The sequence below is a fragment of the Idiotropiscis lumnitzeri genome, chromosome 12, assembly GCF_059441095.1.
Source record: "Idiotropiscis lumnitzeri isolate Australia: NSW breed Sydney's pygmy pipehorse chromosome 12, RoL_Ilum_1.0, whole genome shotgun sequence".
Classification (NCBI taxonomy): Eukaryota; Metazoa; Chordata; class Actinopteri; order Syngnathiformes; family Syngnathidae; genus Idiotropiscis; species Idiotropiscis lumnitzeri.
In genome coordinates, this window is record NC_142402.1 from 13,017,940 (window position 1) to 13,045,338 (window position 27,399).

Here is a 27,399-nt window from a genome sequence, read left to right on the forward strand (position 1 = left end):
AGTAACTGCGATGCTTCTGCTGAGGCCTGCGGCTGCTGGATGACTGACTATCCCCCCCCCCCCCCCCCCCTCCTTGCCTCTTCCTCTGTCAGCCTCTCTTGTTCACTGACTCATTCACGGACGCAGAGCTTTAACCGAACGCTAATCCTGATTTCAAATATGAGTTGTCGTGACGCTCATCAACTGCAAAGACACATCGGGGGTTCAGTTGGAGGGAATTATTTGGGCTGATACACTCCATAGCCCAACTACAATACTGTATTGCATCATAAAAAGTGTGGGGGGGGGGGGGCGCAAAAAAAAAAAAAGCCAATAGTTTGTGTGCCCACTTTAGAGGTAAAAAGAGTCAAAAGAAAAACCAATGAAGACATTATCATAGCCCTGTGTAGTAATAGAGTTCGTGGATGGTAGGGTGGGACGGGCTAAATAAACAAATTGCCCTGTGGAGGTAAAAAGCCAGGAGGGCGGCGCAGGAGATGCTGATATGATTAATTGAAGTCGGACAGCCAGGGACACCGCAGAGGGCCACCGCTGCAGCCAAAACGAGGTAGAGGACAACCCTTGGATGTGTACAGTAGGAAATTGGATACGCTCACTACTTTGAGTGTTGCCAACTTTGTTGCTGAGCGGAATTTTCCTGTCACCACAGTCAGTAATTTGCCTGTCCGTTGAGTAACAATCACATGGATGGATGGACAGATAATAAATTCTGAACAATATGTACTATCAATGCCACACTTATTTTACAACATTTTTTTATGAGCTGTTCTCAGAAATGTGAGACATTTGAGACAGCATGATTCCTTTGGTTGCCCACGATAGAATGCCACTCTCAAATATGGCTAAAGAAAGGGGACAACTGATCAACTCTACGCAAAGGAGATGTCTTGAAGCAAATGGTAGACACACCAGATATTGATTGGTTCCTTGTAAAAATGCGCATTTTATAGTGGCCTTTAATTGTGGGCTGCCTAAGGCACACCTGTGCAATGAATGTGTTGCACTGTGAGGCTGATTTTCCGAGCTAGCTAGCTAGCTAGCTAGCTAGCTAGATAGATAGAATGTGTCAGTATAGCAGGAGAGCGAGAGAAAAAGACAAGGAGAGCATGTGTCACGTCAAGGCAGAACTATTTCAACGCACTGCGGATGGCCTCGCCCACATTTGTAACAACACAATGTTGGGCTCGGTGTTAAAACACCTCACCTTCCATGTAATTTTTATCTTCTTGTCTCCGTGTGCATAATCACTGAAGATCCAGACGCCGGGGTGTGTGTGTGTGTGTTTAAAGAAAACAGACGTCGAAGGAATGGGTGGGTGCTGCTCCCAGGCTGCTAGAGGAGTGTGTCCTTGGACTGCCCTCATCTCTGACGCACACACACCCACCCACCCTTTCACACACAGGCACACACACACACACCCCCACACACCACGGCCACCAGTTCGCTGTCTCTTCACAAAAGACCAATACAAAACTCGGAGCGTCATATAAACACTTCATGTGGTATTCAGTAAAAAATGTACCATGTTGATGGCATTTATGTGTGCTTGCACACACACACTCCCCCACGCGTATAGAGAAAGCCCATAGACTGAGTTCAGACATCTCATCAGGGATGCAGTGGAGCTCCTGTCTGCAGAGAGAGATCTCATCTGATGTGGGGTGCAATGGGGGTGGAGGGGCCACGGGCTGATTTACAAGGTTGAGGTGCGTGTTTGTGTGTCATGTTTGCAGGATCTTCAAGGAAACGCACAAAAGGTCCACGCGCACACACAAATCATTATGCCAATGCGCTCATCTTTTTATTGCACAACAATGTAATCGTCTTTTTACGAACGCTTAAACAACATTGCCACTGACTGACAGACCAGCTTATTGAGAGAGACCAGGGTGTGGCTCTGTGTTGGCGGCTATAGCAGAGGTGGTGGACATGACAGCCGTTTTGGATGCGAGCTCAACCCGGCCACACCGAGAGCAGCCGTGAGCTTGGTTTGTTCGTAGACAACTTAGACACAGCCGGAGTTGTGAAACGCTCTTTTTTTAAAGCAGAAGATGGTTGCAGACTGGCCCCCACTAACAACGAGAGACACTTTTCTTGCGTCACATAGTCTGTGCTGTTTTCTACATGTTGCTGGTAAAGTATCTCTGGTTACAGAGCCGAGACTATGGAATGCTACTTGCATGTGCTCGAGTCATTTGCAGGAGATTTTACACGGTTTTGTTCTTCCATATAATCGAGTCGTGATTGAGTTAAAAACTGCCCGGCTTTTACTCCCGTGTGTTTCGAGCTCTCCCTAAATAGAATCGTATTCTCAAGTGGGACCAACATTATCGAAGGAAAGGCACAGTAACACACACGCACACATACGCACAAACTCAAGCACACGATACAGTGAGTCCTGAAGCAGAGAGAAGGCTTAGGTCAGCTAAGCAGGCTACAGTAGCTACGACACAAAACTGCAAAATGAAATAATTGTACAGTGGTTGGTAGACAACAATGTCAAGATTTGAAGGTCCCACTTAGAATCGTGTGAAACTCGATTAAATAACAGCATGCACTCAGCTATTGTGTGTCAATAAAACCCAATTAGGAGACAGGTTTGTGACGTCTTTTTTTTTTTTTGTGATCGGGGTACAACCAACATCGGTGTTTTAAGAAATAAAAAAACAAACAAACAACAACAACAACTGTGCAGCAATTTCCCGGCGTGTGCCTACTTTATCTTTAACTTTGCAATTTGGTCATCCAAGCTAACATTTAGACTGTTGATATCCACCAAAAGCCTGTCAGAGCGAACCCTCTCACTGTATAAAATAGTTCTTGTACATCAGGTTGTGGTAAAAACACAACAATGTGCCCCACATCTCTGTGTAGACCATATATACAGAACATGAAATTACGGAGTACAGCGCGCATGGTGTTGGAAGGCTCAAACCAACAAAAATGTGCAATATTGTGATTTCCCAAATCAGGGAAAATTATAAATACTGACATTGTCATTTTTAAGTTAGCAATACTGGTCTTCAGCTAAATTATTTTTTTTTTTGTACGATGTTTTTTTTTTTTTTTACATATATTGCAAGTTAAAAATAAAAAAACACATATTTGCATTTTTACAGGCACATACATACCACAAAAATAGACTATGTGGAAACTAGATATACTAGGCACAAGGTATATACAGTCCATGTGCATGGGGCACATGGTAAAAACAAAAACCAAACAAACTGTACGGACAAATCAGAAGACACGTATATAAAGAAAACGGAGACCCTGATTTGCTAACATATCAACACCAAGGCATTCGGTACCCTTTACATCTGGTACGGCAACAAATGAGAGGTTTGAGTCTTTGATACTCTCAATAATTGTCAGTCAGTGTCAAACATGTATGAGAGGTTCTAGTCCCACCGGACAGAAAGGTCCAGAAGCAGCACTCGAAATCCCCGACCAGTACGGGGAAGAGGGGGGGGGGGGCGAAAACACAGCTATGTGACGCTAATCACACGCAAAGCATGGATGTGTTTTATGGTTCTGGTTCTGGGAGGAATGCAATGGAATAGTCTGATATTGCCTGAAACTGTAGCTCCTTAGCTCTCCTACCGTCTTTGCTCTCACAGACTGTGGACCCCTTTCAAATAATATCAGCACAGTCCTGATAGCAGCTTAATAGGGCAAACTCTGGTATTAGCACAAAAGGAACATGGAAGAGGACTAATTGATTGCACTGGAACAGTTTTGAAGCACATGACGAGCTACCGACTCAAATGGACTCGATTCATTCACAATCGTATTGGCATTTTGTCGTGTACTGTACTGGACCGTACCGTTCCCATAGGAAAAAAAAAAAAAAGCAATAGAAATTGCTGATGAATGGGGCCACAGCATTGTGACCCACCATGACAAAAGGTTTAGTGCATGTGAGTCACTGAACATGACAAGACAATGCCTGACATTAGAAAAGAGGGTACTCAAACTATGAGATGAAGCCCTTAGATTAAAAACAATCACCTAAATTTGTTTCGAGCGCCGACTGGGAAGATGTGGTCATGGTCGTGTCATCGTAGGACCAATTTCAGGTTCGTGTCTCGATTTCGCGTCGTTCAATCGACACGTTAATTTTGGGGAGAATAAACAAGTGGATATTAATCAATAGACCACTCGGCCGCACTTCAGAAAGGAAGCGAACCTGAGTGAAAAGCGCATCGCATCAGTTTGACTAGTTTGACTGCGGATCGATGCTTAACGACGGAAAAGTTGGAAAATGACGCCTTGTTTATGGATCGCATTAAATCATCTGCCGGGCGAACCAGAATTGAATCCACTTTTCTGCAACCACGTAATTGGTCCGGGAGACCATTTTAGGAAAACAGAGAATTGATTTTCATTTTGATGACAAGGTTATAGTGCTTAATAATGGGATTTCCTCCTCCTCACTTTTATTCGACCTCAATAAATTGATTGTTTGATGTGATGATGGGGTGTTGGTCGTAGCGTACAGGACAAACACAGCAACCTGGAGAAGCGTCATCAAGTTTTCTTAAAAAGACACAACATACAGCAACCCCCTTGCATCATAAAAGCCTATTCAAACCATCGTCCCTTTATTTACATGGCAGTTCGGATCTGATTAGCTGTCTTCCTTCGCGTATGGCATACATTCAGTAAGAGAAGGGTGTGAAGAATTCCACAAGAAATACAACCAAAGCCTCAACTCCAATCCTCAGATTGCAATAGTCGTTTTGGAATCAAAATGTTGACACATTCATTGTGGTTTCGGGGCGGGGGGACATATGCGGCCAAATTATTTTTATGTTTAACCCCAAAGTCGCCCATTTGGACAAAGTGAACTCGCTCCGATGGTCTTTAAAGTGACGTTCTTGTCAACGTGTGGATTGTTGTTTCACTGAACCGGCTTGTTTAATCTTTTTTTTTTTTTTCCTACTGCACATCCTCCGATGCCTTCGAATATTTTTGGTTAAGGTAACGACATGGTCACTGGATTACAATAGCTCAAGTGAAGCCACAACAGCTGCTGGATTCTTCAAAAGTTCACGTTAAAAATCAAGGAAAAAGAAATCACTTTCCTGTACAACATGTTTAGATATCTATATTCATATATATTTATATATAGGCGGGGTAGAGTATTGCAGAATTATATTGCATGTGTTAATCAATAAAACCGAGACGAAAACAAGCAAGTATACAATATGTGATGTTCTCCGATGTCTCCTTTCGATAAAGCTGAGATTATTTAAGCGCCTTGCCTCCAGGCTTACAATCAGAATGCTGAGCAAACGCCGGGGCCACTTGGCAGATGTTTCACGAGAAGTGGTCAGTGACGCTGTCAGCATGCCAAACTAATCACCCCTGACGAAGCAGAGCGAGAGGGAGAGAGCGAGAGCGTGAGTCCATTCTCCGAAAACAAACATACCAACAAACCCACGCACACAAACGTACGCTCACATATATACATACGCACAAACCAAATATATGGCTTCTAACATTGAATCAAGGCAGTTAAATAAATGGCATTTTCTTCTAGGTTTCTTTTTTTTTTTTTTTTTAGTTGATACAGACACAACCAGACTTTGTGTTCAAGCTCAACTTTGGTTTGGGTAGATACAATGAATATAATATTCCTCCGTACTCTTTTTCATCAAATATTTACACTTCGATGTAAGATCGACCAGCGGTCTACAACCTTTTTTTTTTTTCTCACGACTATTTGAATCAAAATGAAGAGCAATATGTTGTTTTGCTACGACAGCTTATACGTAAAAGAAAATGCACTCAAAACACTTCAACATTTAAAATGTCATTGTCATTTGACCTCAAGTCCCTGATTTTCATGTTTAAGTCCAGCTCCTGCTAGATTGCATTGCATGGATTCTACACAGTATGCAAATGTTACATTAATCATACGTTTCTAAATATCTTGACAGTAAAGACAGCGATATACAGTAGGTGTTTGGAAGCAGAGTGTAAGGGGTGATACTAAGAAGAAAGTTGCTGGCGCAGTCGTCTAGACCAGTTCAACCTCACGTTCTACTAGTTTCATTGTATAGACTTCTCCTTGCTCAATGTCTCAAATCATTGAGATGCGTCGCCCTCAGCTGACATCCAGGCCCAATGACTGGTGGCGCCAGCAACAGCCCATTGGTCATCGGGATCAGTGGGACTGACCCAAAACAAACAGATTCACCTACAAAAAAGGCCTCTTTCCTGAAATGGACCAGGGTCACAAGTTGGAAGACAGCCGAGATCTGGCAGAGTCTAGCTCTGGAAGGCTGACAATTGAATCTTTCTTGGGAACGCCAGAGTCTGGGGGCCCTGATCCAGCAACTCCTGCTACTGCCCCCGTTGCAGCAGGACCACTGGGAGGAGGTGTGGAGGCGAAGGCTACCCTCTGTTGAGTGCCCGCGGATCTCCCCACCCCTGAGGGCCCGGGCAGGTTGGGATGTGGGGGTCCGATGGACGTGTTGGAGGTGCGTGTCGAGGGAGGAGGGCTGGGGACCGCAGATGCAGCTTGCGGCCCTCCCTCCTGGGGGAGCGAAGGCTGGGAGGCAGACAGTGCACGGGTATCCTGGCTCAAGCTCCCTGTGTGAAGGGAGTGGGTGCTCTTGTGTGAGGCAGGCCTCTGCTGGGTCTGTGTGGGACTGGGTACATGGTGCTGTACTAATGACAACTGGGATCCCGAGGGGCCCACACTGGCCATGTACTGGAAAGTCCGACCTGAAGCGGCTAGAGGGCTTTGAACGGGCGGGCTAGAGATTGCAGATCCAAATGCTCCTCCGAACGTCTGAGGGGGTTGCGACTGAAGAGGAGACATGGAGACTGGGCTTTGTAAGTTCTGCATCACCTGGAACCTTCGCACCATTCGAGGAGATTGTAAAGTTCCTGGACCCACTAGTGGATTCGCCATTTGAGGGCAGAAGCTCATGGCCACAGCCTGCTGGAGGGTGGCGATAGCAGAACCTGCCTGTGACTGACCGGGGGGAGCAAACATACCACCAATGGAAGGCGTCATTGACATTGCCCGCGGCCGTTGTAAGTCCACGAGCTTCACCATCTCGCGGTCGTACTTGACGATCTCCTGAATCATCTCATTCTCGCGGTTATTGAACACACCGGAGTTGAGGTCGTGCTGAACTTTGTGCATCAGGATGGAATTCTTCTTACCTGAAGAAGAAACAAAAAGGAATATATATTTTAATACAAGGTCCGTCCGGAATAGAAAATAACCCAGCATGTGACGCAACTATCTTAAGCTAACTCCAGATAGACGACGTTTTGGAAGACCTATGCATGTTTGAACTGCATGGAAATATCATGGTTATCTATCCATTGGTGGGCTGTCTTTTCTGGCCGAAACACTATCAGAACCACTGACCAAAATTTACAACATTCCATCCATCCGTACATTCTCTTCCACTTATCTGAGGTTGGGTCACGGGGGTAGCAGCTTGAAAGAGGGAAGCACAGACTTCCATGTCCATAAATGTTATGCACAGACTCGTGGTAAAGGACAGCCTTTGGTGGAGTAGAACTGTCACTGGTAGTGAATCCGGCTTACTATCGGCAATGCCAACCAAACACTAACACTAGTCGTACGCTGAACAGTTAGGGGTGGCATGGCTCATTGATGGAGTGGTCGTCTCCCAACGCAGAATTTGTGGGTTTGATCCCCCGCGCTTATGACCATGTTAAAGTGCAAGATACTGAACCCCAAGTCGCTCCTGATGTTGCGCCATGTCGACTGCTTGAGGGAACTCCAATGCATTCTCAAGGACCCAGACGGGTAATAAATAAGCCACCAACTGCTCGGTGTCTCTCCCCATGGGCAACTCAAGAGTGGATTAGAGTTCAACCCCTCTTGAAAGGGCTGGTGCCAGAACCCAAGCTGTTTGTCAAGGTGTGCCTGAATGTATCGAGTCGGAACTTCGCAACCTCACAAAGCAGGTCTGGTTGCTTCCCTGCCAGAGAGGAGACGTTCTACATCTCTAGATTCAGCTTCTGTAGCCGGAGATTGGACTGCCAAGTTTCCCACCTTTGGATGCCACCAAGCTCTCTATGCACCTGACCTTCTTGGCCCCTCCCACAATTGAGGCGCCCATGGCAATGGCGACCCTAGTTGCCTTTCCAGGCTGTGTCCGGCCGGGCCGCATGGGTGCAGGCCCACTTCCAGGCCTGACTCCAGACGGGGGGCTCTACAGTAGAACAGTGGACATTCAATTTCTTCTGCAAGTCACCCAGGTGGAGGAATAATTTGGTCCTCTTACAGAGCTGCGCTGTACGTGTTCTATTCTGAATGTAAGAATTTTATTTCTAGAATCGCTTTTAATGATACGATGATGTTTTTATCCCACTTTCTTACCGATGCGATCTAAACGATCGATAGCCACCGTTTCAAAGGCTCGTCTCATCATGGGATATTCTTCCAGCACCTCGTTGAAGTCGTCCACAGACAAAGAATAGAGTCGACAGTACGTCTCTGCTCGGACGCTCGCCGTCCGTCGACCCCTCGTCAACAGACAGATCTCTGAAACAATGTGTTGAAGTTAGAAAAAAAAAAAAACACTGCTTTGTAACTTATAAGAAGAAGAACGCGAATGTATCAGTACCTCCAAAATATGAACCATCAGAGAGTTTCATTGCAAGGGTGCCTTTGGTGATGACGCTGCACACTCCGTGCTGGATGAAATACATTTTCTTCCCGATGGTGCCCTCCCGAATGATGTAATCATGTGGCTGGAATACCTCAAAGTGCAGTTTGGTCAACATGGCCGTGACAAAGTTGGGCTCTGCGTTGGCAAACAGGGGCATGGAAGCCACCAGCTTGCGACAATTGAAGTTGACAATTTCCTGAAGGTGGAGCAATGAACGATGATATGATGCGTTCAAAGATAACAGCATGGACACACATACGCAAATTGTGGGCTTTGAAAGTCTCACCTCTCGAAGCGGCTCACTGAGTTCTCCCAAAATGCTCTCCTCGTCAAACATCTTGCCCTGGTATCTGTGCTCGTAATAATCGTGGATCTTCTGACGGAAGTCGGCGGGTAGTTTGTGGAAGGACATGTACTGCTCCACTTGTTTGTACTATTGGAGGAAACAGGTTGGACAAAGTCAGGATTTTGTTAACACCCAGTAGACACTTGAATGAGTTTCATAATAAGTACGCTCAAAAATACATGCGGCATCAATCATGAAAATAGACAACTTTTAAATTCATATTGCATTTAGAGATATACAAGGTAGGCCTTTTTCATTCCTGTTAGGGTTAGGAACAAATTCTCCCCTGGAGGGGTGGCTGGATCGAAAATATTTATGAATCCCCGCCATAAAGTATACATTCTTCTATCTACTTTTTAATAATAATAATAATTTGCCCTTTATTAGTCCCACAATGGGGAAATTCGAGATTCGAACCCAGGCCTCCTGGGGAGACTGGGTCCTGAACGCGGCGCCTTAGACCACTCGGCCATCCTTTACGAGTGAGCTTGAGCTTTCACAAGCTTACTTTGGGTGAGAGATGCCACGATGTACATCATGGACTATAGTTGCCAGAATTATACCCTATACACTCCCCATGAGCGCAAAGATGCATTTGCAGGCTCTCAAATGCTGTATAGCCTATCAGAAGACCAAAAAAGCAACAGCAACTTGTCCTTATCATGACAGATTGGATTTATATTTATACATCCGTGCGATAATGTCTAAAACCAGCACTTTTCTATCTGCCATTGCGCAGTATGAAATCGACTCATGTCAGGCAATTGTTCTGGTAAAATGCACACATGAATAATAGAAGATATCCATCCATCCATTTTTTATCATGCTTGTCCTCATTCGGGTCATGGGTGAACTGGAGCTTATCCAGCTGACTTTGGACTGGTCACCTGGCGCGTGTAGAAAAATAACCATTTGCCCTTACAGTCACACCAATGGACAAATGTTCACCGAAAATGCAAAAACACAGTCACACACATTCCTGGGCAAAAAAAAAAAAAAAAAAAACATCAAACAGACCAACAGAATCGCGAAGCTTTGTCAAGCCAAGCGGCCGACATTTTTCTAAGCATTTGAAATTTGCCTAAAATGTTTTGAAATCATACTTGTGGTTTAATTATGGTTTAAAATAATAATTAATGCACTCTTCATAATTGGGGTAGCGACAATTAGACTTTTTAATTTAATTTCGATAATTGTGGTCAGGGTTGGTTTCTAACCCCCAATCATAGTGCGGCTCCACTGTTAACACACATTTTGCTGACGGTTGATAAATGAGGCAGTAAACAGACTAGACAGACTCGGTAGTCGATCCTCGCTCAAATGGAGCACTTCGTAATACCACAGGCAGCTTATGGCTGACTGAAACGCCATTTTCAAAAATTATGACAACTCAGCACATTGGCACAATCTGTGTAGCTTTCAGGGACTGAGAAGGTCATCCGCCCCTTCATCCCGTCTGTATTAAAACACCGTCACAATATACACTTTTCCGATATATCACAAAGTCAAACTTACGCCTCTTTGACAGTTTCAATCAAAACAGAGCATTTGTTGTCCTTGTAAAAGCAGAATTTAACTAACGATCTCAAGAGATTGCGCAAACCTGCTCCTGCACACACGACACAATATTGCTCCCGTCATAGGGAAAAGATAACAAATGTAATTGCGCGATACTTTGCATCAGAGACAAGGCAAAGTTTCATTACAGGAAGTAGGAAAACAGCGAAACAACGCACACAACCGCAGCAAACAAGTACAAAGTCTGATATGTACTAAAGTAACATGATAGTTAATGTTAGTTGTCCCTGATTCACGTTTCACCTTACACGGTGGATATAAAAAGTCTACACACCCCTGTTAAAATTTCAAGATTTTGACTGAGACCAAATCAATTTATTTCATTAATGTGACCTATAACCTTTACAGCTCAATTTATCCACCCATTCATTATCTGTACCGCTTCTCCTCACAAGGGTCGTGGGGGGTGCTGGAGCCTATCCCAGCTATCTTCAGGCAGTAGGCGGGGGACACCCTGAACTGGTTGCCAGCCAATCGCAGGGCACACAAAGACGAACAACCACACTCATACTCCGGGGCAATTTAGAGTGTCCAATCGACCTGCCATGCAGGTTTGTGGAACATGGGAGGAAAAAAAACCCACGCAGGCACGGGGAGAACATGCAAACTCCACACAGGAATCGATCGCATGACCTCAGCGCTGTGAGACCACCGTGCTAACCAGTCGTTCAGCATGCCGCCCTGGCTCAATTTAACTTTTTTAAAAATATTTTGAAATGGGGAAACAAAAACAAAGCAAAATATTTTGGTTGCACAAGTGTGCACACCCTCCAATAAAAAGGATGTGAAAGGATGTGGCTGTGTTGAAAATGTATTGAATCACATTCAAACTCATGTTAAATGGAAGTGCGCCTTCTTGTTCTTGGACTTGTTCTTTTTCTATTTTTCTTGTTCTTGTCCTTCTTCGTCTTTTTCTACAAATGACGGTCAAACCTCTTAGCAACAGCCAAACATATAGTCCGAAAAATATAGCACTCAAGTGGGCTACATGCCAGAAAAAAATACTTAAGTATAGCAATGCAGTATTGGAACTTTGTTACTTCCCACATCTGGCATTAACTCAAATCCTGATGATCATTCGACTGAAAATTTCAAATGCATATGACACTATTTTTTTCTGGCCTATAGAACGTATCATCAGTGTGGTAATGGTGTGCTTTGGCATTTGCTGAGATTCACCTCATCATCCTAATCAGCATTGTGTGAAATGCTTGAGCAATATCGCTAATGCAATGTTCACTTAAATATGCTGTACTGTAAATATTATGTACTTGAGCTCAGGGGCTTCGCTTCACTTTAAGAGCGATTGCTTCCACTTCAGATGGACCGTGTAGAAGTTGTATAGCTCTTGTTATGAATAGTCTCTCAGTTTCAGGGACCAGAGAGGAGTATCGAATGCATCACAGTTGGTCGATGAGTCGAGCCTCTGACGCACAGCCATTAGAAAACATTAGGCATCATCGCTAATGCCACGCAGTCGGTCGGATTTGATGCACAAGTAAGAGACATCATTTTTTTCAAATCGTTTTTGTCCCTTGAATCACCCTTCGGTTGCAAAGTTTAATTAAAAACTACGGTAAAAAGTTGCTGCCAAATTGATTTTTTTTCTTGACATGGTGAATGAGGCAGTGACTACTTGACAGTTCTTTTGTTTTTAAGAATTCCCCAACTTTCACGGTCTTTTGACGCCCCACTCATTTTTTTGGAACGCGTTCAAGACATTAAATTCAAAATGACAGAATATTTGCAAAAGCAAAAAACGTTCATCAGTTTCAACATTAAATTTCCTGTCATTGAATTGAATATAGAAATGGATTTTCAAATTATTGTATTTTATTTTTATTTATTTTACACAACATACCAACTTCATTGGAACTGGGTTTTGGAAAAGTAAAACATGTTGCAGTAAAATGACTGACAGGTCCATCCATCCATCCGTTTTCTACAGCTACTTCACTCAACTTATCAAAAAAAATAAATAAAATGTCGCAGTAAATTATGTATTGCTGTGACAAATCTTGCAACAGGTGAGAGAAGAAATATAATATTTTTTAATACCATTTTTTTTTTTTAAAAGACAGCAAGGCGGACTAGTGGTCGTCACGTCTTCCTCACGTTCAAGAGGCTTAGAGTTCAACTTCATGTTTGCATATAATTAATTATGGACCAACTATGACATCATGCTGAATTGTTCCAGATGAGGAACAATGTCATGTTGTGAAGCTTCACAAGTCACACTTCCAAGAGTGAGTCACGTTCTTGACATGTGCGGAACAAGTGAAGTGTGTCACAAGTTTTTAGCCGACGCGCCAAAACAGGCACTGCAGCAGGTGGCCTTTTCATACCCAAAATGAGAGGTGCTGATTGGGAACAAAATGGAGGTGTTGAAAGGTGTTGGGGAGAACCCGACGCTCCGCCTGAGCAGCTGCTGTTCCACACCTGACCCCATTTTTGATGCATTTTAGGCTGCGTGTGAGGAGTGACTGAGAGCGCTTGTAGATATTTTCAGAAACACTGACCTACGTTTAGAACAGATGTGGGCAAACTACGGCCCGGGGGCCACATGCGGCCCATTAAACGTTTTAATCCGGCCCGCCGAACTTGAAAAAAATGAAATGAATAAACCTTGTTAATGTTTTATTTTCTCAATACTGTGTTTTTTTCAAAGACATATATATTGTTGTGATGCTTTTGTTCACTTTTATTTAAAATTTAATTTAAAATTTTTTTTCTCCGATGATGTGAGGTTACTAAAACACTCCATGCATCTGCCCCTCTCTAGGTAAGGAGGACAATAAAAACACCAATAGTGTAAGAATTGAACCCGGGTCGCCTGCACACCAAGTAGTGTCACTAAGCATTCGATCATCACAGCTGGCTAAGGGGTTTGGGCCAGGGGTTATGGTTTGGGTTTGGGTTAGGGTTTAGATTAGGGGGGGCTATAAAAACACCAATCGTGAAATTTCATCAGAAATGCTAATATTTATTTTTGTTTCGTTATGTAAGGCCAGCAGAGAAGGCCTTGAATGCCTTGTGACCAATGGTGTCCATTGAAGGTCCACATACAGAATGCTGGATTTACCTCACATGGTGGTATTTAATGACTGGATGCAGTGTGCAAAAACAAAATGAAGTTTCACAGAGGAGATGGAGCAAGCAATTAGCCGGTGTGTCACAGTGGCCGCAGGGGGACTGACAACAGCCAAATGAGACAAAATGACGTCCATTTGCTGTCACTTGAATGACGTATGTGGCAGCTCAACTCTCTGCTGACATTTTGTCATCCGCACGACCAACTCATTGCATTTTCTCATTTGTCATTCCGTGACCAGTAGAACCATTATCTCCTTTGCCATCCTTTCTCTTCACTTTACTTAGTTTGTCCTCCTGCACTTTCCTCCCACAACCGCTCTCCATTGGAAATTCTAATTCAGGCTCATCCCAAACGCCCATGAGAATGTATAATTCATTCACTTCATTCCTGGCTAAATCGCCTCATTATCTTATAAAGCACATTCGCCAAAGAGAGGAACATCAGATAGAGAGTCATTCGGAACTTGTCTTGTCTGACTTCTATTCGCAAAAGTGCGTGTGGGGAGGAACAACATTCTGCGGGGTCTCAACCTCTACAAAATCACAAAATAAAAAGCGTCTGACCAGTGACGAACAAATTAAGGAGACTGATACTAGTTTCAACATCAAACATACACATTCTACTTTGTGGGCTATTTAAAAAAAATCATTTTAACATGTCTACTTTATAAAGTCACAAGATTGTGTGTCTGTGTTTGACTAAAGATCTTTGCAAGGTCAGCCTGCTTGGGGATAATTGGAGTGATCAGTGACAGGCTGTCTGGTTGGCAGAAGACGGAGCGCTGTTGTGACAGACGCATGGAGACAGAGGCGAGCACAGGAAGAAAACATTGTTGCTTCCTGTCATGTACTGCATCATGCCAACCAGCTCAGACTGCGCAGAGTCTGCACAGTGTCTCGCTCGTCCCGGGCATCGTGATGAGTTGTCCCAGCAATGCGAGAGGAGAGCAGATTCAACTTTAATGACAAGGATGGAATAGCCAATGAATTTCCAATGCAATAAAAATGCAATGCAAAATCAAAAAACCATATTGAACATTATTTAAGACGGATTTTTATGCAGTTCTCACATGGAATTTCCTACGCAACTAATCAATCCTCAATGACGTTTGTTCTTGTAAGAGCAAAACTTATGCAACAGGAGCTTATCGCAGTTGACTTTGAGCCAGAGGTGGTGTGAACGCCGGCAGTCGAACTAAAAACCTTTTCAGTTCCACAAATTTTAATCATTTAAAAAATTACCATGATTTTATGTGAACACATGTTCACATTTTCATTTATTTGGCAAATGTTTGCAGAATTAACAGAATAATAAACAATTCTAGGCTTGATGTACTTTACACCCTGCCACTACATCTGTTCACAGCCTAGATAAATGAGAGGCTCGCATGAGGATGGGCATTGGTGTACTGTAGTTACCATGCAAAAAAATACAAATAATGGCCACTCCTGTTGGAAAGAGACAAAAATCAACCATCACAGGTAATTTTGCCTGTTTGGGAATCTGTGCCATGCTGGGCGAGGGTGGGTCGTTTGACAAATGCATCTGACCTTCCGGTGGCAGAAACTTGTCAAAACTTGACATCTGCTGGAACCACACACATCTACATTTTTTCTCAGGGTCTGTGGGTATGTGGGGTGTGTGTCATCATAATGAATTTATAGATATGACAACAGCATGTATCAAAGCTTCGGAGCCAATGCAGAACACAATAACAATTCGTTCCCGCCCTCAACGACGCAGACCTCCCTTTTTTTTTTTTTAAATGTGTTGTCTTGCACGCTTCTGACAAATTAAGAAACACTCATTTTAACCCGACTCCGCATGCCGTTAGAGATAGCTTGCCAATCTAGGCTTGCGCTGGCCATGAAAATAGAGCGTTATTGCAATGGGCATTATATGAACAGTGATTATCTTTCACCAACCAAACAAATTAAGTCCGTTTTATTTTCAATTTTAGGGTGAAGGTGTTTTTTTTCCGGAGGCAAATTCATGCAAAGGGCAGCTCAAAGTACTGAAAATATGTTGTAGTGTTTCTGAAATTTCTATCAATCAGAGTTAAGCTTTATTGGAAAATTATATGAAATATTTAATTACGTATGGTGCATATTAAAGTGACTTTACTTTTCTGCTTAATTGGAACGGCAACATTCTGTCATGATGTCAACCGTTGGCTGGAAAATTGGCAGTAAAGCCCGTGTTACTCGAATTCACGTCTTAATAGAATTCACTGGTAATTTAATAAGCTCAAAGTGCCCAAGAATAACACTAATCCATACACTAAAAGGCGGGAATCACTTTACATGCTAATGAACCAAATACAAGCTCATTTTGGCTATTTAGAATAAATGATGTGACCTGAGGCTGTGATCAAGAGGGATTTTTGAACACTAGCCAAAGGCTATTTAATTCATTGAGTCTGTCATTTTGTTTTAGTCATCTATTAAATGAAAAGGAAGACAGAAATCAGTGATTAATATTAGTTTTGTTGCATGCATAGTGACACAAATAATGCAACGTAGTAACATCTGGAAACGTCTGTTGTGGCTTTGTAATGTTGTAGAGGTTTTCACATACACAAAAAAATGCAATATAATATACAATCAAAGCAAATGTGACAAATGGCCAACCAAATATTCTATCATCAGCACGTTGGCAGCTGATAAATGAGGCAATCAACAGAATAGAAAGACTGTCGAGTTTAACACTGCTCAAATGGAGCGCACAAGCTGTCCAAAACACCACTTTTAAAACATTTGCATCATACCGGCACCTGTGACACTGGTTGAATTTAAGACAAATAATTGAGAAGCACTGCACTACTGTAACAGCTATTTTTTCTTTGTAAAATGTCAGGAGTAGTACTGTACTAACTGGTTGAGAGTTGAATTCAACCAGAAGCATCATCATCAATATGCTCACGGCTTGACACGTTCTGCTCTGCACAAATATTAATCCTTGTAGGAACAATTTGCAGCTGACAAAATCTGGCAATACATCAGAAATCCACCTTGGTGCCCTCAGCTCAAAAAATATATATACTCTATGTATCTTTGCAGTTATTAAGCTTCGTTCTCCCGAGGTGCATACAAACACACACTTTGGATAATTCAAACAAAGAAACGCCTCACAGCAGACTTCAGGACTTTCAGGCCGAGTTTCATTTTAAGGTGTTTATGTTGCTCAGGTAGAGTAAAGCACATGCTGTACTGTGTATTTGTCGACAAGGACAACCTTTTGGAATGAAACAATACGCTCAGCTGGGTAAGATTCTGCTCTGTATTTGTTACGAGGAGGGTGTCATTTGAACTTTTATAAGACACTCAATCACAGGGTGCTACCAAATTTATGACTGAATGAAATGAGGTTCTTTGCCCGTTAAAGAGCTACAAACATTTAACAGAACCGTCAATCTACCACTAAAAGCAGTGCTCGCATGCTTGTGGGAGCGACTGTCTCAACTCGCACTCATCCAGAATACAGTACACACTAACGATGACATCACTACTAGCCAAAAATAAAACGCTGACAAAAGCAATGTAAACAATGTAAAATCGCCCGGGCACTATTTGCCATCTTGCAGAGCACGAGGATTGCTTGTGACAACAAGGCCTCTTCATCTCCCACAGGTTACCCCACCCCCAATACAACCACCACCACCACCCCACCTCCTCCATGTAGCAGCCAGCTAGCAGTACAGCTCTGCATCTCTCAAGGACACCAACGGCAAAAAGGAAGAGATAGCAAGAGAGAGAGCAAAAGGGCAAATAAAGACAAAGATCAGTTGCGGCTCTTTAAGCGATGCAGGATGGATGGGAAAGAGATGAGAAAGTGGAGGGTAGAGAGATATTCAAGAAAAAGGGAATAAAAACTGGGGCCTGTTTTTTAAAACAGTGCCAATTCACTATAAAGCATTTTTATTCATATTGGAAACTACACACACCTTAAAACAATATAAAGAGTATTTGTTCAATATATTTTTTTAGACGGTCGCCCGGCTGACTTTTATGTGGCGTAAGTCATTTTTTATCAAATAAATAGATTTAATTTGTAAAAAAAATAATTAAAATAAATAAATAAATTGTATTACTTATATATTATTATTATATTATTTATATATTTAAAATTGTATTTTTATTTCACTGAGGAATGAAATGTAGTCCACTATATAAAATTCCCTAATCACTCTAAAGTGTTTTTTATTTTGTTGAATTTTCTTCCGTGTGAATTAAATAGTCCACCGCGACACTATTTATAGTCGTCCTTCGGGAGTAGGCAAGTAGTAATCCATTTCAAACGCAGCAGGGGAGGCGGCCATGTTTAACTACGTCGCCTTCAAGATGACATTGTCAGGACACACAGGTCTGCTGCCTCATCAATTCTACCGTTGCCCAAGGGGGACATCATATCAAACACTCTCCCGCCCCTCGCCCCTCTGTCTCCCTTCCACATCATCACATTAGCGTGGCCACATAGGCCCCGCCCTTAGCGATGTGCCGCCTCTACCTGGCTGATCACACCCGTGGCGTCTCATTGGCTGCTGGCAGCTAGCAGCACTCCCTCCTTGCTCCCTACTTGGAGAGACTCTGCTTAGAAACAGAGAGGCTGCTCTGTTTCCTGCACAGGCCACCGCTGCAGCTCTAATCTCTCCATCCCCATTCACAATGTGTCTGATCGCATGACAAAAACACACTGATCGTAATACAGTGATACCAGTATTTTATTTTGCTTTAATTCACTCATAGGCTGTATCAAATCAATGCCCCCATTGAAATGAATTGAAATGAAATTCATTAGTTGCAGTTGCCTTGTTGAGTGTTTGTAATAAAGAAAATAGTAGTGCGTAAAACATGAAGTCATATGTAAATGAAGAAACTATTTTATTTATTTTATTATTCATCAAATGTAGTTCCTGTGCATACAGTAACATTTGCATGTTGGATGTGTGCCTTTAAGGGGTTTGGCCTTGGTGAATGATGTCAGAGTTCAGCGTGAGTGTGAGTTGTGGCCTACAGCAGTTTTTTGCAAGTGTTCACATTTTGTATTTATGTGTTTGACTGTTTGTCCCGTTGAATCATCGATTGAAACTGAGGCTCGGCTTGAAAACGTGGAAAGGCATTTTTTTCACTTCACTCGTGCGATGGCGTATCCGAAGCTGGTTCATAACACAAATTTTGGCACACAGCACAGAGGAGAAATTTTGAACAATTGTAAGTTGAAACCCTCGGGGCACTTGTCACTGTACATGATATGGTGAATAATTTGTGATCAATGGCTAAAAAAAATCCAAGCAATGGCTGTGGTAAATTAATTTTTAATTTACTATCCTCTAAAGCAGTGGTCCCCAACCACTGGTTTGTGGCCCGGTATTGGTCCTTGGGCCACTATGGACCGGCCTGCACAGATATAAAGTAAAAGAAATTGCTGTTTTTCTGGTTTAGTTATTATTCAAAGCTGAACAATATTTTATTTTGAAACGTGACTGACTTCTCTCCTTTACATCCATATATGGACTCGACGCAGGTCAAGATTCAAATTGTCTTGGCATTACGCTAATATTAAACCCAGAAGCAAGCAGAATGAGTAAAAAACAGACCACGTACGGCACGCGCCTTGCACGATATTAGGTGAGCAGTTTTGAGGTTGTAGGTGGGCCAACCACCAAGATTTGAACTCCAATCCCCTTGTCCAAAGTCAGCTGTGTTTCCCACTGAGCCATCAACATTTTCTAAGAATGTTACGCTAAATTCACTTCACAGCTCCAAAACAGGGACTTGCTTTAGCTCTTCAGCTAGCCCAAATCCAATTTTCAATCCGTCAGCTGGGTCAAATAAACTGACTCAACTTTGGGTAAAAGTAACCCAGTATGCTCAAAATCCACAACCACAGTAATAATTAAAAAAATTAAAAAAAGAGTAACCAGTTAAATGAATACCTCACATCCATCCATTTCTATAGCGCACCCTGGATTGGTCATCAGCCAATTGTAACTATTGTAACCAATTGACAAACCATTTATGCTCATTTTCACGCCGATGGACAATTTAGAGACTTGAATGAAGCAAATATGCATGTTTCACATGCTGGATCTTCGATTTGAACCCAGGAACTCAAACTGTGAGGCTAACCACTCATGTTGTGTCTGGCTAATGCATATACATGCAGTATTGAGTGGCCTTGTTATTTATAGTTAGCCACTTGTGAGGCTCATTATATTATAAATCAGTCAAACGGGTGAGGAATAAGAGTGATGGCTTTGTCAAAGCGGTGAGGGAACAAGCGGATTGAGGCTATTTACGACACAGTGAGATCGTTTTAACATCTTCGTGGTTAATTTGAGGGTGAATTGCAGAAACATTTATGTCGTTTTTCGGGCCTACCTTTTCTTGATATTGCCGTCTGGAGGAGTCCAGGGATTGGATGAGGGCTGTTGCATGGCCAATGAAGACAGCGTAGCAAGTGGCTCCCACAATCATACTCAACATCGTGAGCCAGATATCTGACAAACTTTCTGGGGCTTGGCGGCCGTATCCGATGCACAGCATGTGGCTCATTGCCTTGAAGACGGCAAAGGAGTACAGCTCAGACCAGGTGTCGTTCTGGCGAGAGAAAAAAAAAAGGGATGGATTATCAATGAGTCAAATGTGTTGTTGAAATGAAAAGGCATGTTTTGGAGGAGCGGGAGAAAAAGGCCTCGGGGACAGCGGGGTCATGGAAAAGCACTTAGACAAATAAGAACTCAAGGGATGAGGTTGCATTACAAAGACAGAGAAGGGTAGCGGAAATGGCGTCAGGGGAGTTCTTTGAGGCCTCATCAGCTCAGCACAGAGGAAGGGAAATAATTTCCTCAGAGAAAAGCGATAACGAGCGGTTGTTAAATACATCCGATCGGAGCTTAGTAAAAGGCTTCACAACATTGACTTTGGTCATCAGCAGCTTGTCTTGACATTCACAGAGCAGCTAAACATTGTATTGCGACTCTGGCAGTGCTGTAGATACGGGCCTACTCAAAAGGCATATTTGGTTCTTAGGAATACGAAAAAAGTAGAACATCACAAATGACTTTGGGTGAGTGGCGCCTCACACCCAGGCATTTTGTTCATGGGAGGGAACGCCAGCCTCATTTCAGGCCATCCTGGACAAAACGGAATGGTCGTGAAACAACGTGGAGAGACAGAATGGTGCGACCTCGTCGGCTTTGGTAAAACGGAGTGGATGCAACATGGAGGCCGTCCATAGTGAGACGGTAAGCATTACTGCCCGGCAACTCACACTTTAACTCCTCGATATCGACGCCAATGTTTAGATTCATTATTCAAAGTGCGTGTGTGCGCACTATGGAGTGCATGTAAATAACGGACAAAAGATGGATTCGTGAATTACTTGCTGACAGAAAACCCAATTTAACAAAAATGTATTGACTGGCGCTGACGCAGACTCTGGAGCCAGGCCTGGTACGGATTCTTTATTCGACTCAGCCGGGGCACCAAAAATGCTCCCAAGCTGCCTGGTGTTCACTTTGCATCTGCAGAAAGTTTTGACCAAATGTGAGAAATGTGAAAGATCCCATCAGAATGTGGCGGGAGAGTGAAAGGACGCACTGGTAATCCGTAGTGCACTTTTGAATCCACGGGACTCAGCAGATTCCGTGATAGACTGGGAGAAAACTTAGCACGGCCGTCGAGAACCGAGTGTAAAACGTAGCCTTCGAGCGGTCGACTAAAGAACAAATGCAAACAATCGGAGAGGAACAATGTTACAAGCCTACAGCGACGGCGCCTCTCGACTCCAAAAATAAACACAGCTCCACCAAGCGGGCTGAGGCTAAATAGAGGACGTGGAAACAAAAAGAGAAACAGTGGAGTGCAACAGATTGAATAATAGATGAAGAACGAGCACTTTGATTCTGAAATAGCTCAGTCAAGAGAAAGGAGGGAGTCTCAACAGCTCTCCCAAGAGGGTTCCGTTTGGGAACTATTGTTGTATTTGTTGATAATCAACATCTCCATCAGCGGCCCATCGACGAGCCTAAAATGCCTCCTTGTATACTCGCTGGCAACTGGATTGATTGGAACACGCGCATTTTACAGTAATGAGATCCAAAATTGAGGATTATTATCTTTGAAAAGGTTTTGACTGGGCTTGTATAAGATATCATCAGCTTGTAGCGTTGTGGCTGGTGAACGTTCGCTGCCGTACAATTTGACGTCAAAAGAGGTCAATTTTTGGTCAGCTGCCTCCATAATTCAGGAAGCAAAACGTCCGTGAGTTCATATAGGTTGTTTTAAAACGTGTTGTTTTACTGCCACTTGATATTAAGGGGGTGATTTGTTTTTACGTTTGTCACTGATTTATTTTTTTTTTTAACTTGTTTCCATCCATCTATTATCTGAACTGCTTCTCCTTACCAACCAAGGGCTGCAGGGGTGCTGGAGCCTATCCCAGCTGTCTTCAGGTGGTAGGCGGGGCACACCTTGAATTGGATGCCAGCCAATCGCAGGGCACACACAGACGAGCAACCATTCTGTGAGGTCATTTTGGGGCCACCGTGCCTTATAACTTGTTTGACCGTCATAAATGAGATATAATTTCCGTGTTTTACTGTTTTTGTGCCTGATATCAAAAGTGGTTCACTTCTTTACATTTTTTTATTATCTTTCCATTTTTTATGGTGGTAACAGATGGAGATGATAATTTCTAATGTGAAAAGCATGAAGGTTGACCAGCATCCTGGAACCTATTGTGTTCGACCTTGGAGCTTTCAACGTATTAAAAAAAGAGCTTTGATTGTTTTGAAATTGTTTGTTTATTTATTCATCTATGAAATGATCATATTTTACAGATGTGGATGCCACTCTGGTGTATTTTACATTTTTGTATTCATTTTACTCATTTGACAAGAAAAAAGGTTACGTACAAGCAGGCCGAAAAGAAAAAAATGCTAGGCATCTCAGCACTCATATTCCTAGATTGTATATTTTAAAATAAATAAATAAATAAATAAATAAATAAATAATAATAATAATAATAATAATAATAATTGAATAAATTAAAGACATTGCTGTTCAATTTAGTAATATTTTTGTACCTCAGGATTATTTATCAACTTTGAAATGTTCTTCTTTGTACTCTATTTAGGGGTGCTTGTATCTTAAGATACTTTAATTGTATAGGGTCCCAGGACTCAAAATGTTTTAGAACCTTTGGTATAAATGCCACAATTTCTACACTATTTGGGCCCGAAGTGAAGAAATAACAGAAAAACTAAAAGACTCTTCACTCACTTTGCAGTAGTGAAGCATGAAAAATTTTTGGCATCCCGAAAAACAACAGACAGAAAGAAGCAGATGAGAGAAAATTGAGTCCTGGCGCTCCAAATGACCAATCAGTGCGTGTGTGTCCAGTGGCTGATGAGCTGAACAAATATCAAAAGATAATCTACACGGATGCGACAAAGCTTTCGGCCCGACCTCGTCTCACACACGCGGGCTCGGTTTAGAGTGGCTTATCTGGCTTTAGTGTGTCTCGCCTTCTCTATCTTTCTTCCACTCTTTGTCTGTGCGTGAGGTCTGCTCTGCAAGGGGTTCTGTGAAATATAGTGTGTTGAAGCGGAGGGAGGGCAAGATCTGCTCAAGCGCATTTGTAGAGAAAAAAAAAGGAAAGCGAGATATTCAGACTTACTGTTCAAAAGTGTTAGCGAGCAGGCTAGCTGTAAGTGTTCCAGCTCCCGGAGATGGGCAGTTCGTCCTTGGGACGGAAGTACAGAATTCAACTAATTGTGCTTGAAGCAGAATGAAATCTTGTAATGTTCTTGTGTGTACTGGCCATTTACCTGACAGTTCAGTTGACAGTGCGAGAGACAGCGTGCGACAGCACTGCGACTACGCAAAAACACGGAAGCGATACGCGCGGTTGTGTGAAGAAGGTACGAGTGAGTGGTGTTGTTAAATATGGTTTGCACTTTCCTCCTCTAATGTCTCACAAGGGGAATTTCTTTTGGGCTATAAACTTAACTATGCATTCCAGCTTCACTGAACGTGCTGGCATCTTTGTATTTTGGAGAATTTTTATGCTAAGCTAATCACCTCCTGGCCCAGGCTCTATACTTAATGGTACATGAAAATGCCATTGATTATTATATGCAATTTTTGCAGCAAAGTCAGTGCACAATCCAACCCCGTGATGCGTGTATATTTCCATCCAATTTTGAATGGTTTTTTTTTCCATTATAAACAGTTCACATGAACTTTTTCCAAAAGCTGAGATGCATTATTTCAAGAGACGAAAGATAGCAGCATCCATTTCTCAAAACAAACCAACTCATAAATCCCATTTACGGTGCTTTAGGAGCCGAAGAACACGATGACGAGATTTTAGTCCCTGCAGTGCAGAAATTCAAACTCATGACAGAATCAGAAGCAACAGGAAGTAAAAAATAACCCCTCATAGTCTGCTGTAGTTCAGATACAACCAATCCAATGGCTTAATTTTATTACACAGTGGAAAGTTTAAGTTTGAACATTGCTCAAACGCCAATTTATTTACGAGTATATAAATTACCAGGGGAACTGGAACCTAGAACAGGGGTGGGTAAACTTTTTGATTGGCGGGCCACAATGCGTTCGAAAATTTGACAGAGGGGCCGGACCAAGAGTTGATGGATGGAGTGTTATGGTAACATCAGAGAAAAAAAATACATTTAATTTGAAATGAAAATGAACAAAAGCATTCCAACAAAATATATGTGTTTGACACACCACAGTATTTAGAAAATAAAGCATGAACAAGGTTTATTCATTTAATTTTTTTCAAGTTTGGCGGGCCGGATTAAAACGTGTAAGGGGCCGCGTGTGGCCCCCGGGCCATAGTTTGCCCACACCTGACCTAGAACCTGAGGCGAGAGGCGGTGTTCACCCTGGTCTGGTTGCCAGCCAATAGAGTTTTAAATGAAACTAATGTGCATGTTTTAGAAACGTGGTATCCAGAAACTCAACTGCTTATTCCGTTACTCCTCCTAAATTTCAAATAATCATCGTGATGAACAAGGCTCCCTACAGCTTCACCAAATACAAACTAAATAGAGTAATGGATAGAAGTTGTGCTCCATAATGAAAACAGTCTCCGTCCCTGAGGTGTTACAAGTTCTACTGAATCCAATTACTGGCTGGCGGATGTCATCCAGCATTACACAATGTTCTCGACGCCCTCCATGGGTCCTGCCCGAGGGCCCCCTCGCCACCAAAGACACTGTAGGGGTGTGAGCTTTGATGGATGGCCGGACTGCAACACAATGGCTAATGTTACAAGTTGTCAGCCACTCAATAGGAAGGTGGTCTCAGGTGGCTGTAGGCGGGCTGCACCACGCCAGAGCGGCTCTTTACTTTGAGAGTGACGGCTCTCTGGGGACTGGCTGTCTCTGATTCTACAAAAGGAGAGCTCAATGGACGAGTCAGTGTCCTGTCAGTCAGAAGCGTCGTCACCTCACCACTTCTGGATGAAGCAAACAGCAAAGTCATCCTTCAATGTGCCATGTGAGTTTACATGATCGTGGTTGGATCTCGCTTGCCTGTTTGTGTTTCTTGTGGTTGCACTGCTTCGAGTATTGTGAGGTTGTTTAATATTTTTTTTTGTGTCCAATCAGATTTCAACCTCTGAGCCTCATGCATTCTGCCCAAGGTCTTTATAATTTTCAACTGGGTCTGACTTCTCACGGCCAGGGTTCAACATTACTACATGATTGTGTCGGGGCCACCTGAAGTTAAATGACGCTGGCTCGATTGGGCCAGTAGAAATGTCATGAATAATGAACTCAGCACGTTCTTGCACTTTTAATATTTAATATTCAATATGTTCAGTGTTTTCCACTTAAATTGATCAATCATCACTGATCTTTTCAACCCACTGCGTATTATTTGGGAAAGGAATGTCTTAAATAAGCCCAGAAAATGTCAAATGTTGAACAACAATTTTCACTTTATATTGCAAAAAAACTCGTAGCATGCAACAAAAAAAAAATGTAAATAGTCAGAGCAAAACCTCTTAGGACTGTCGGTAGAAATACACAATTTAACAATCAGCATCTCTGGCAAATATGTTTTTATTATTATTATTATTTTTAATAAACACTGTAGCCAATTGTAGTAAGTCTGTACTTTATTTGATCTTTTTATCATGTTGTTAGATAAATCCAAATTCTTAACTGCGCCAAAACATGTTTGTATCACGGGTGATTCCTGTTGTATAAATGCTCCGCCTGTCATTGACATTCGGCAAGTTTCGAAAATGTAATATTGTTGGATTTCACTCTCAACTTGTATCAAGTCAATGACACATTTTAAATATCAAACAAGCAGTTTTGTGGCTATTTCAGTGGCGCACAAGTAGTGGAATGACGGCACTTGAGTTTTTAATGATGTGTAACATGGGAGGAAAGTGTATTGGATATGGTCTGGAGTGATATCTGAGCAAAGAGCACGGCATAGTTCCACAAGGTCGCAATGTACTTGCCCGGGCACGGTTTATTCGATCAATTTTATAAAATGAAATGAAATATTTGGCTCTCATAGCACTAATCAGTCTCGTCCGAGCTGTATTAACACTAAAATTTGTCGTAAAAATATTCTTATGCGAGTTTGCCTATATTAATGCGCTCTACTTTTTACTGTACAGTTGTCCAACTCTAGGCCCGGGGGCCAGATCCAATCTTGCATCTAGTATGACCAATAAATAAAGATAACAGTTTATGTTTGGTACCACAGCGGCACAGCTGTTTGCACATCTGCCTCACAAGCAAGAGGTTCCGGGTTCGAATCTATGCTTAGGTCTGCCATCCTCCCAATTTCCAGACTACGCTAAGTTGACTGACGACTAAAATGTATGATAAGTTCAAGCGCAAAAGCCAACAAGTGCCATTTAGATATCTCCATGCACATTTTACCGCAGATAGATTCGCTTATCTCCACTGAAGACAATCACGAGCCTGTGCAGTATTTATGTAATCACAAACACTATTTTGCATTAACTCTCTGCTAATGTAGTTGCGATTGTGCATGAAAGTATAAAATATGATAAATGCTTGAAACAGTTGAAGAGATGATGTCATGAAATTTATCAGGGCTAAGATTGATGATTAATTTGTGTTGCACAAAGAACTGCATTTTCTTGGGTTATTTGATAATGTTGGACTTTTGTTTTTGAAGAAAATTATTCTCTTGGAGTTGAAATGAGCCTTGCAAGACCTTTTGTGCTACCATTTTAAATTGGAGAAAGGGTGATCACTGGAAATCATTTGTTTTATTATCAGTCACCTCAGCATTTTTATTATTTTCTGGTTCAATAAAAGTTTGGATGTGAAAGACTATTTTAAGCGGTAGTAGCTCGATCCTAATTGAATTTCCTTATCCACTACTTAAGCTGTCCTATCGACACATCAAACACACACGATCTTGTTTTATGATCTCATTACCTTCTTACTTTGTGTAGCAGTAAAAACAAGAGTGACAGCAGTCCCTCAAAGCCAAAAAATCTAGAGGCAATGCCCGGGTTTTAAGACGTGAATCCTGTCGTCGAGAAAAGAACAAATCGGTTTAAAAGTGCATTTGGCCATGTGCCTGTGGTCTCTCCACACTCGCTAAAAGGCTGACAGACAGACGTATAAACAAGCAGCTTTTATCTCTCGGAGAGATGCATGGCAACAAAGAGCCCAGCTGTCC

At 42.4% G+C, this 27,399-nt stretch overlaps 1 protein-coding gene across 1 annotated transcript in view; it reads right to left on the reverse strand.

The window, feature by feature from the left end:
- Positions 1 to 1,776: 1,776 nt before the first annotated feature.
- The window catches only part of LOC148325988 (potassium/sodium hyperpolarization-activated cyclic nucleotide-gated channel 2), a 33,852-nt gene continuing 8,229 nt past the window's right edge, over positions 1,777 to 27,399 (reverse strand). The window contains exons 4-8 of the mRNA XM_088311320.1: positions 20,068 to 20,286; positions 8,956 to 9,102; positions 8,625 to 8,865; positions 8,378 to 8,542; positions 1,777 to 7,182 (exon numbers count right to left, since the gene is read on the reverse strand). Of these exons, the coding sequence (XP_088167446.1) occupies positions 6,242 to 7,182; positions 8,378 to 8,542; positions 8,625 to 8,865; positions 8,956 to 9,102; positions 20,068 to 20,286 (1,713 nt within the window). The 3' untranslated portion in view covers positions 1,777 to 6,241. The remainder of the gene's footprint in view (positions 7,183 to 8,377; positions 8,543 to 8,624; positions 8,866 to 8,955; positions 9,103 to 20,067; positions 20,287 to 27,399) is intronic.